Raw genomic sequence first — 11,650 nt, 5'->3', positions numbered from 1 at the left:
TGACAGCTGTTGCGGGGAAGTTGTGGGGTTAAGGGTGGAAGGATTGAGCAAAAGGGAAAAAAGGAGGAAAACTCATGGGCACAAACAGCAGTGTAGTGACTGCTGGGGTGGCAAGGTGGATTGGGGTATGGGGGGATAAATGGTAATGAGAGGAGTCTTGCTTGGGGTGATGAACATATAATACAGTGTTCAGATGATATGTTGTGCAACCATGCACCTCAAACTGTATAATTTTGTTAACCAAATAAATTTCATAGCAAGGAATAAAAGAAACATTAATTGAGCATGAGCAGAGTGTTAGACACTATCCTAAATAATGGCATCAGGACTGTAAGTAGGAAAGGTCTCATCCCTTACCTCCTTCTCTGTCATATGGGATCTGGAACCAGACTGGTGGTTAGATGTTTCCCAAGTCTACAGATAAAGAGGAAGTTTACCCTATAATGGACCATACCCAGAGCCTATGCCTGATTTGGGCATTGCTATTTGGGTGCTTTGAGTTTTTATTTAGATGATATTTTGGTCTTAGAGTTGGAGTAGGAATGAGTTAAGGTGTTTGAGGATATTGGGACAAGTGAATATATTTTGCATGTGGGACAGACATGAGTTTTCAGGAGGCAAGGATAGCAGACTCTAGTGATTTAAATAAAGAAGCCAGGAATTCCTTCCTGGAAGCTCAGAATGTGACTTTATTTGAAAATGGTAACTACTTAAGATGTGATCTTACTAGAGATATTCCTTTCATCCAAGATAACCCACTAGTGTCCTTTTAAGGAGAAAAGTAGAGAGACACAAAGGAGGAAGCCATGTCAAAATGAGGACATAGATTGGGGTCATACATCTACAAGCCAAGAAATTCAAAGATCACCAGCAACCATCTAAAGCTAGGAGGGAGGTATGGAAGATTTTCCCTCAGAGTGCCCAGAAGGAACCTACCCTGTTGAAACCTAGATTTCATGCTTCATGCTTGACAGCTGTAAGATAATAAATTTCTGTTGTTTTAAGTCATAAGAAAAAAAAAGAAAGAAAGCACTTTCTTCGGGACTGAAAATTCTACCAGGGCCAGCAGCAACTTTTTCCTGGTGCTCCCCTTATCAGGGGCTCCTGAGAGGGAGTTTAGGAGAAGAGAGGGACCTGGATCAAGCCCAGAGGGGAGCTAAACTGAAGCATGAGGCTCGGAGCCCAGCTGTGGCCACAGTGCTGGCAGCAGCCCAGAGAGGGGTGGGTCATTTAACTGACAGATAGTGAGGCAGATGTATGGGGAAGGCAGTGGAAGCACCATCTATCTTTTGCTGGGCCCTTCTTTTATCAGCTTATCCCCAAAGGTGGGGGACTTTCCAGCAGTCTCTACACCTCTGTTTATAAATAATGCTATTCATTAATTCATTCATTCAATCATTCAGTCAGTCAGTTAGTCATTCTATAATTACCAGCTCACCAAGCAGCTACTTACTGCACACCAGGTGGCATGTGGGGATGGATGTGGACTATTGACTATGGGGACACAGTGGAAGGCTGATCCAGGAATCAGGTTCATGAGAGGTGGCTCAGCTGTGGAGCCAGCAGGCTCTCCACAAATACTTAAGTGTGTGTTTGGTGGCAGTGGAGGCAAATGAGGAGGAGAAACTATCCACACACCTGGGTTTTAAGGGTCATTTGGATTTTCCTAAGGCCTCACCTAATAACAGATTGTGTTTTGAAGGCAGCTCTGAACCAGTGACTTCATTTTATGTTATGTTGATTAGAGGAAATTGCTGGTGTGAGGACCCAAGGAATTCCTGTTCTTATATCCCCAGAAAAGGTCAGGATCTGGCCATAGTGGAGGGAAGGTATACCTGGGCAGGTGCTCAGAGGCTACTCACCTTACGCCATCCTCAGTGTCATTACTGGTCAGGGTTCCCAGACTCTATCACTGTGGGACCTCCTCCAGAGTGAAAGCAACTTGTTCAAAACAGGCATTTTAGCTTTTTCCTTCCTCTCAGACCCTGGTCCACTGAGTAATGATAAACTTACCTCCACCTATGCTAATTCATGTGCCCTCCTAGTTTTACCAGAACTAGAAATATTTTCTATTAATCCTCAGAGCCACTTCAAACATTAAGCAGGTTGATGACTACTTAAGAGGATTCATCCTAACAAAGATTAAGAGCTTACCCAAAGAAAAGCCTCTTCATGTCTTTCCACATTGCCACATACAGTTTTCCCAGGACTGAGTGGACTCAACTCCAAGCCAGGAAGTCAGGGCTCCCCTTTCCATTTTTAATCATGTTCTTGCTTAATTTCCTCTGTAGGCATTAGGACGGGTTAAGACAAAGGAGAACACAGGATATCTGGGTAGAATTCCTTTTCTTACGGGGTTTGTTGTTTGACAAACGGGGTTTGTTGTTTGGGTGAATTATTTCACTTCTCATGGCCTCAAACACCCCAGTTATGACACAAGGAGCATGGACTGAGGCTCTCCGAGATCCATGACACTAGTAGCTCTGAATGAGACTGTGTCTTTTGTCCCAGGGAGTTCCCAGTCTCATGAGGGAAAGTGCTCTTTGTACAGAGAGCTCCTAGAATGAGCCATGACCGGTGTATACTAAGACTGTTAATATTTGTTGAATGAATGAGGACAAAAATATTACCCTCGGAACATCATCGCTTTGAGCAGGCACAGCTCTGATACTCAGAAAGCTCCCAGGAGTTACAGAGCCAGGGGTGGGGGCACATAGGAGCCAGCAAGAGCTCCAGGTGTTGGGGCTGGAGTTGGGAGTGGGCGAGGGTGGGGGTACTCATCACTGAGGGCTCCAATGGATGGGCTTGGGCAGGCAGAAAGAAAAGGTTTCCAGGTTTTCAGGTGGGATGGTAAAGAGTTGCGTTAGGAAAAAGGAAATGGCCATGGCCAGAAGGTTGGGTGGAGTGGAAGGAAAGGTTATCCCAGAAGATGAATTAGCCCTTGAAAATCTCTTAAGTAGGAGAGGGTTGAAGGTGTGGTTGGTGAAAGCAAAGCAGGTTTACCCAGATTAGCAACTAGTCACTAAGGAGTGGAGTTAGGGGAGTGTTAATTAAGTAATTCCGAATGTGTGTAGTTCAAGGAGTCAGGAGAAAAAATGGGGGAAATAGATATAATGGTTTTGGATCCCCCAGACAAGGAGTCCACATTCAGTCAAGTTCATGATCTCTAGCATCTACTTCACATTTCAGGCAACTTGTACCCACCACAACTCCACGGCTCCCCTTCCCTTTCCCACTTGTTCATATGCCCAAATGCATTCTATCCCACAGAATATGAGGAACAAACACCACAAGAAAGAAGAGAGCAGAAAGGTGGCAAGATCACAAAAGGTCTCAGATTTCCCTCTAGGGTTAACTCAAACCCTCCAGGAAGCCTGTGGCTCACCCCTGCCCCAACATAAGCTCTACACTTGGGTCTAAAGGGGAAGGAGGGTGGCAGTGGGAATTAGTCCCAGGTGACATCACCATCAGACAGCCAGTGCCAAAGAATACCAAGTGGGTGGTTTTCATCACAAAAGCTGAGCCAACTAGTAATTGAGGGGAGTGGGGTGAATCATGTTCAACAGGTGAAGAAAGAAAACAGAGGGGCCTGGGGCAATTTTATTTTCTTAAGGCAGGGCTCAGTCACCTTATAAAAAGCCAGCTAGACATTGACTTGACACCATACCAGAGCAACCACAAAGCCCGATCTTCTGTGTACCAGGTGAGTCTCTGATTAGAACCAATGTGAAATTCTTGTTTATTGTTTTGTTATTAGAAAATAGAGGCAAATGTGTAAGAGGGCTGATGAGGGGTATTAGAGAATGGGGCTATTGGGATATTTTTATTTTAAATTAAAGTACAGTTTAGGTTTGAAGAAAATTTGGTAGGTGGTTAAGTCAGCCACCTCAGTGGACAACTGTGGAACTGGGGGACAGGGAAGGGCACAGACCTGTGGAAGATCCCATAGTAAGTTAAAAGCAGGTTTACAACCACAGCTCAAGCCCAGAGCACTCTCGGAAACACTGTTGTCCTCTCTGTTTATGATACTCATTATAAAGTTTTTAACTCATATGATAGACCTCTACTGAGCCTTTTATTGTATTTAAGGAACTATGCTAAGCACTTCAGGTAAATCATACCCATATTCATAGGAATTTAGGACCCTCACAACCTAGCAGAGAAGATAATGCATGTACATACATAGATGAGACACAAAGTAGATAGTGACTGGTGTGAGGAGAAGGGGCAGGGAAGGGCTGTGGCAATTCTGGGGAGCCACACTCACAAAGAGCTCTCAGTGGTGGCAATAATGTGCACTACGATGGAGGAGTTTTTGGACAGCAGAGATGGGAAGGAAAGCATTTCAGAGAGAACTGTGTAAGCAAAGGCTAGAGTGAGGTTGTAGGAGCTTGGATTCATACAGTCCTCCCATAAGTCACAGGTGGGTGTACTGTGTAGGACTAGGAGTGAGAAACTGCAGTCATTTCTAAGACATTGCCTTCCAAAAAAACTAATGTGGGTACTTGTCAAAGAGGACTCTGACATTCCTGGGAAAAAAGGAAGCTGAGCAATGAATCCCACTGAAATGGAATTAACAAATTGCCTTTCAGCTTCTCCTCTGAAAAGGGCCCACAAATTTTACTCTCGACTGTAGGAGGACAGCCAGAGCTCACTCCTGTGTAGAGATGAGGCTCACTCTTGTAAAGGGTCATGAAATCAAATTTATTTAGCATTGAATATGGCTTTTTTCCTAGTTAATCCCTGTTTAAACCATCTGTTCTGCTCTCTAGGTCCCGCCTTCTTTGAAGCATGAGTTCCCACCAGCAGAAGCAGCCTTGCACCGCACCCCCCCAGCTCCAGCAGCAGCAAGTGAAACAGCCCTGCCAACCTCCACCCCAGGAACCATGTGTTCCCCAAACCAAGGAGCCATGCCACACCAAGGTGCCAGAGCCATGCCACACCAAGGTTCCTGAGCCATGCCACACCAAGGTGCCAGAGCCATGCCACACCAAGGTTCCTGAGCCATGCCACACCAAGGTTCCTGAGCCATGCCACACCAAGGTGCCAGAGCCATGCCACACCAAGGTGCCAGAGCCATGCCACACCAAGGTTCCTGAGCCATGCCACACCAAGGTTCTGGAGCCCTGCCATCCCAAGGTTGCTGAGCCATGTCCTTCAACGGTAATTCCAGCACAAATTCAGCAGACCAAGCAAAAGTAATGTGGTCCACAGCCATGCCCTTGAGGAACCAACCTCTGAATGCTGAATCCCCTCCCCTATTCTGCTTATCTGTTCCACTTATAATTACCATGCTGTCATAACCCTCTGAGTCACAACCCCTCCCTCTGCACCCTCTAAAAAGTCCCTCACGTTCAGTCTGAAGAGTTCTGAGCCCCTGAATAAGGCTGAAAGTCTCACTGGCTGAGCTAGTCTTCTAGCTGCTCAGGGCACACCTGAAGAGTGATTGGGATGGGGATCAAGTGACTCTTCTCCTGCTCTGCCCCCATTAAATCATTTTTAACTCCATAGCTGGCTATGTGTGTCATTGTCTGACTCATCTTTCTTCACTGTTCTCTCAACACAAAGTAGGTACTGCACACAGCAGGACTGGTGATGAGGGCAGTTGTCAGCAAGCATCTGACCCAGGCACTAAAGATGTGCAGATGTATATGCGTGACTATTGTACCCACAGGGTGTTCCTGGGCTGCCAGTGGGAAGGCAGTCAAGGTCACCCAGAGCCTGTTACTTTGGGCAGCCTCAGCTGGAGCTGGACTTTCTTCTCACCCCTGAGTTAAGTCTTATCTATGTATAGATAGCCCTTGCTTCAAGCTGTCTCTGACTCTGAGTCCTTGTTCCCAAATCACTTATTCTGTTCAGCTTGTTTATTTATTTACTTTTTTTTCAAAGAAATAGTGCTTGTACATTTTCCAACATGATCATCTGTTCTTCAGTCATTCTCCCATCCTGATGACCTAACACATGGAAGCCAAGCACTTAATCACTCACATTCAGACACACACACACAGACAAATCCACAGACATTCACACTGACACACTCACCACAGAGACACACACAGGTAGACTCCTATACATCCCCCAAATCACACAACACATATAGGTACATATAATCACTTTAACCAGTGTTTATTTCTCACTGAATGCCCAACAAGAAGACCTCAGCGCTTCAGGGGAACATTTCAACAGTGCCTGCCCCGGTAGAGGCCTAAGAGGGGTGATCATTACCTCCTTTCTTATATAAACTTACACTAACAAGAAAAAGCATGGATATAACATGCTCAATCTCTCTCTCCCTCCTACTCTCCCTCTCTCTCTCTCTCTACACACACACACACACACACACACACACACACANATTTTCCAACATGATCATCTGTTCTTCAGTCATTCTCCCATCCTGATGACCTAACACATGGAAGCCAAGCACTTAATCACTCACATTCAGACACACACACACAGACAAATCCACAGACATTCACACCGACACATTCACCACAGAGACACACACAGGTAGACTCCTATACATCCCCCAAATCACACAACACACATAGGTACATATAATCACTTTAACCAGTGTTTATTTCTCACTGAATGCCCAACAAGAAGACCCCAGTGCTTCAGGGGAACATTTCAACAGTGCCTGCCCCAGTAGAGGCCTAAGAGGGGTGATCATTACCTCCTTCCTTATATAAACTTACACTAACAAGAAAAAGCATGGACATAACATGCTCAATCTCTCTCTCCCTCTTACTCTCCCTCTCTCTCTCTCTCTCCAGACACACACACACACACGCACACACACACACGCAAGGTACCTCTCAGAGTACAACATAAAATCAAATGCATTGTAAAAAAAAACTTTAGATGGGTTTCAGAGGAAGAGAGGTTAATGCAGGTAAGACAAAAAGCCAGCATAAAGTTGAGGGAGGGCATGTCATTAAGATATAAAATGTTAGAATGAAAGGTTTAAAGAGCTCATTCATGTTCCAAATCAACAAACTGATATCCAGAGATCAACAGTTAGTACCTGCATGATGCACAAGCACCCGGACAGGTTTGGGAAGAATTCCAAGATGTTTGGAGAATATAAGACAAAAATTGTTCAACAGAGCTTTGCAATTTGATGAGTCATTATCAGACTGGCAAGAGAGAATGATGTCACTTGAGCCTGTGAGGTTTGCACACACATTCAGGTGATTTCAAATAACTACACAATGACATGATGGAAAGTGTCACCAATATCTACAGAGCATTCACCTTTAAAGGGGCTGACTACAACTGGGGACACTCACTGGTGACACACAGCTGGAAGGGTGTAAAGTCAAGGAACTATCTTAGGGGGAGTTAAGAAAAATAAGTTGAAATCCTTAAACATTTGCACACACTCTCTATTCCACTGGAAAATATGCATTCATGTATATAAATACTTATTTATGAGAATCACTTCAACATAATATGGGAAAAAAGGATTAGAAGGAAACAAAATAAAGTCCCCAAAAGAGAAAATTGACTGAACAAGTTATTGTGTAGTTATGTCATGGATTATACTGAAATCACAAAATAATAATATTTAGTCATGGGGAAATTGTTCAGACAATGTCAAGATCTTGCAAAATATTACGCCATGTAATACATAGTCACATAATTATTTCTTTGTTAAAATGTATGTATATATGCATAAATCTTTAAAAATCTGACAGTAAATACAGCAAAACACGAAGAGTGGCTATATTTGGCTATAGAGTAAAAGGTATTATTTATTTTATTCTTTGAACATCCCTATGTTTTAAACATTTTCTATACCATAAATTGAAAGTGCTTTTATTTATAACACTTCTTTCACATGTTTAAAAAAATTTAAGCAGTCCAAGATGTTGATGAGCTAGAGGAAACATTTTTTTCCAGAAACTTCCTGAAGTTTTTTCCTGAAACTTCCTACAGCTGTTCCCAGGCCAGCAGCCCAAAAGGGAAAAGATTGGCACAATAGTCTTTTAAAAAAGAATGATATCCCATATAAAGCTCAATTCAATTCTAAAACTTTTTGTCAAAAGTCCCCCAGAATGCACTCCCTTCAGCCCACTCTCAACAAAGCACTCCAGTCTTGCCCACTGCCTTTGAGCCTGTGACCACAAGGTTACCTGGCAGAGGTGGAGTTCTGTGTCCTGTCTGAGGTCCTCCTCTTCCCTTGGCTCCTCTCCTCTCCCATAAATATTCATGAATGCCATTTACCCAGCCAACAGTAGAGGGTAGGATACTGCTTCTATATGAGGAATTTGAGGTACAAACTACACACAGCTGGTAAACTGCATGTTTCCAGCTTGGATGCAGATGTCACCTGTGCCAATAAAGAAATGCATATTTGGGTCTCTTTATGGGTAGACAGACCTGGTTTCTCTGTCCCTGCACTACCATGAGTCTCCATGTGTTCTGAAGAGAACAGAGGCTGATAGTAACCTGTTTAGATGAGAACTGTTCGATAAGGGAGTTCTCACTGGACTGTAGGTATTTCCTCCTATTTCTGACTCAGAACAGTCTTTGAGAAGGGGGTCTATGCCAACCACTTTCCCAGACGGCTTCCAATACCTCCCTACATAATGTACTCACTTTTCCACTATGTTGCTCCCCCTCTCTCTCTTTGCCATCTGTCCCTTTTCAGCTGTGTGTTTAGCAATCCCCCACACACCCCTGCCAGCCCCACACCTCTGCAGAACCAAATGCCTGCCAAGTGGTGAGAGTTTATTTGATATTTGCCCAGATGTTGAGTAGTCTATATCTTCATTAGATAATGCCTTAGATTTTTTAAAAATACCTTATTTATTTATCTTTAGAGGGGAAGGGAAGGAAAGAAATATCAATGTATGGTTGCCTCTCATGAGTCCTCTGCTGGGACTGGCCTGCAACCCAGGCATGTGCCCTGACTGGTAATCGAACTGTGATCGTGTGGTTCGCAGGCCTGCGCTCAATCCACTGAGCTACACCAGCCAGGGCGTCTTAGATTTGAGAGGAATGTTCTAAACCTTGCCCTTTGAACACAAAATTATAATTTTTGCTTAAAAGTTTACATTTTATCATTAGAAATAAATACTGTTAGTTTTCTATTGTTGTATAATAAATCAAAACAAACTTAATGTCTTAAAACAACATATATTTATTATCTCATAGTTTTCATGGGTTTCAGATTCTGAGGCTCCTACATTTAAATTTAAATAGACACATGTGGCTAGTGGCTATTCTGTTGGACAGCCTAGTTCTAGAGCTTCCAGAGAGAGTCTTTAGTCAATTCCAAGTTTCCTACAATGTTTCATCCTATGATTTTTCTGACCTAGGCCTATGCACTGATTTTCATTGGCAGACAATTGTGTTTCTCTCTCTGTATCTCATACAGAGCATGGGTCTCATGGCATGTGCTACCCTGGATTTTCCCAAAACAGAGCCTTATGTGCAACTTATTTCTTTGGAAATATAATCTTAGGGAGGAAAAATATAAGATAAAGGAGAAGTGAAACTAGGCAAAAGGAAACCTCTGTATGTTACAAAGAATATGTTACAAAGTAGTCAACTACCAAGGGCATTTCCCAGACAATTTTTTTTGTTTTGCATTTTCCTGATAATCATGTTAAGCATCTTTTTATATACCTGGTGGCCATCTGTAATTCTTGGAGAAATGCCTATCAAAGCCCTTTAGTCTTTTTTCCAATCAGGTTATTCCTTATATTTCCTTCTTTTTATTCCCAATGAATTATAGGACTTTCTTATGTATTTTAGAAATTAACCCTTTATAAGATTTCTACTTACTTTGAAAATTGACCCCCTCATAAAAATGGAAATATTTTCTACCATTCTGTAGGCTGCCTTTTCAACCTGCTGATCATTTATTTTGTTGTGCAGAAGCATTTTAGATTGGTGTAGTCTCACTTGACTACTTTTGCTTTGTTGCCTGTGCTTTTGGTTTATATATATGAAATCATTGTCAAGACCAATACTACAAAGATTTTCCTCTATATTTTTAAAGGATTTCTACATTTTCAGGTCTTAAATCTTTAATCCATTTTGAGCTTATTTTTATATGATGGATGGTAGAGGTTCGATTTTTTCTTTCTTTCTTTCTTTTTCTTTCTTTTTTTTTTTTTGCATGTGGATATCCAGTTTTACCAACACCATCTGTTGAAGAGACTATGCTTTTCCCATTATGTGTTCTTATCACTCTTGTCAAGGATTAGTTAACTGTATGTGTATGTATGGATTTATTTATAGGCTCTTCCTTCTGTTCCATTGGCCTATATGTCTGTCTTTACGGCAGTACCACACTGTTTTAATCATTATAGCTTTGTAATATAATCTGAAATCAGGATATGATGCCTCTAGCTTTGTTTTTCTTTCTCAAGATTGTTTTGACTAACCTGGATCTTTTGTGGTTCTATATAGCAATTATTTAAAAAACAAAAGATAAGTATTGATAAGGTTATAGAGAAATTTGAACTTTTGTATACTGTCAAAGAGAATGTAAAATGGTACAATAGCTATAAAAAAGAGTGAAGATTCCTCAAAATTAAAATAGAAGTATGAAAAGATCTGGCTTCTGGGTATACATTCAAAAGAATTGAGGTTAGCATTTCTAAGAAATACCAGCACACCCATGTTTATTGTAGCACTATTTTAAATGGCCATGATGTGGACACAACACAAGTTGTGAATGAGTAAAGACAATATAATATATACACAATGAAACACTATTTGGTCTTCAAAAAAAGAAAGAAATCCTGCCATTTGCAACAATGTAGGTGAACCTAGAGAATATTATTCTGAGCAAAATAAGCTAATCACAGAAGGACAAATATTATATGATTTCAATTTTAAAGGTAGGTAAGATAATCAAATTCATAAAAGCAGATAATACACTAGTGGTTTTAATGGGTGAAGAGAGGTAGGAAGTCATTATTCAGTGGGCATAAAGTTTCAGCTTTATTAGATGAGTAAGTTCTAGAGATCAGTTCTACAACACAATGTTTATAGTTAAAAAATATGGTGTTGTGCGCTTAAATTTAAGGGAGTGGATTTCATGACAAGTTCTTACCACAGACAAACACACGGAAATTCTGGAAGATTTTTATATGTCTATTTCTTTGATTATGGTAGTGGTATCATAGGTGTTTGTTTATGTTCAAACTCATCTAATTACACATATTAAAAATGAAAAAATGCATCTTAGAAAGGTTTTCACTGGGAATGAAAGAGGGAATCATTATCTATCAGCTCATGTACTCCATTGGTGGAGTGTGGCTGCCCAGCACTAACAATTCAAGCCTGCACTTCCACAAACACCTTAAAAATTCACACAGATGTACCATGCTGAAACCTAGGTCCAAGGAAGTAAAGTGCAAGGAAAAATGTGAGCATGGTCATGACAAAAGAGTAAGACCCAGAAAATCTAGAGAATGTGTCAAGGTAGCCAGTGTCATCCAAATTCAGAAATCAAGCAAGGCCCATGCCATTGAGATGGGAAATAAGCAGCCTCTTGACACCAGAAAAGGTGCCAGAAGAGATTAAGGAACTTCTGGAAGTGACACTCTCTATCAGAAGCAATGTGACTCATACTCTGTACTGGGGGTTAGTTTCCTTAGTGCATGCACACTGGTGAACAAACCAAGCT

General features: G+C 41.7%; 1 protein-coding gene across 1 annotated transcript; it reads left to right on the top strand.

Annotated features, from left to right (window-relative positions):
• Window positions 1-3,607: 3,607 nt before the first annotated feature.
• LOC119001621 (cornifin-B-like) lies at window positions 3,608-5,508 on the top strand. The gene is made up of 2 exons (XM_037067042.1): window positions 3,608-3,703; window positions 4,773-5,508. The coding sequence occupies exon 2, from the start codon at window positions 4,792-4,794 to the stop codon at window positions 5,200-5,202; it is 411 nt and encodes a 136-aa protein (XP_036922937.1). The 5' UTR covers window positions 3,608-3,703; window positions 4,773-4,791; the 3' UTR covers window positions 5,203-5,508.
• The last annotated feature ends 6,142 nt before the right edge of the window (window positions 5,509-11,650 follow it).

Source organism: Sturnira hondurensis, unplaced genomic scaffold, assembly GCF_014824575.4.
Source record: "Sturnira hondurensis isolate 20B ecotype Veracruz unplaced genomic scaffold, ASM1482457v3 Scaffold0017046, whole genome shotgun sequence".
Classification (NCBI taxonomy): Eukaryota; Metazoa; Chordata; class Mammalia; order Chiroptera; family Phyllostomidae; genus Sturnira; species Sturnira hondurensis.
The sequence above is the reverse complement of the archived record's forward strand: the minus strand, read 5'-3'. Positions and strand labels throughout refer to the sequence as shown.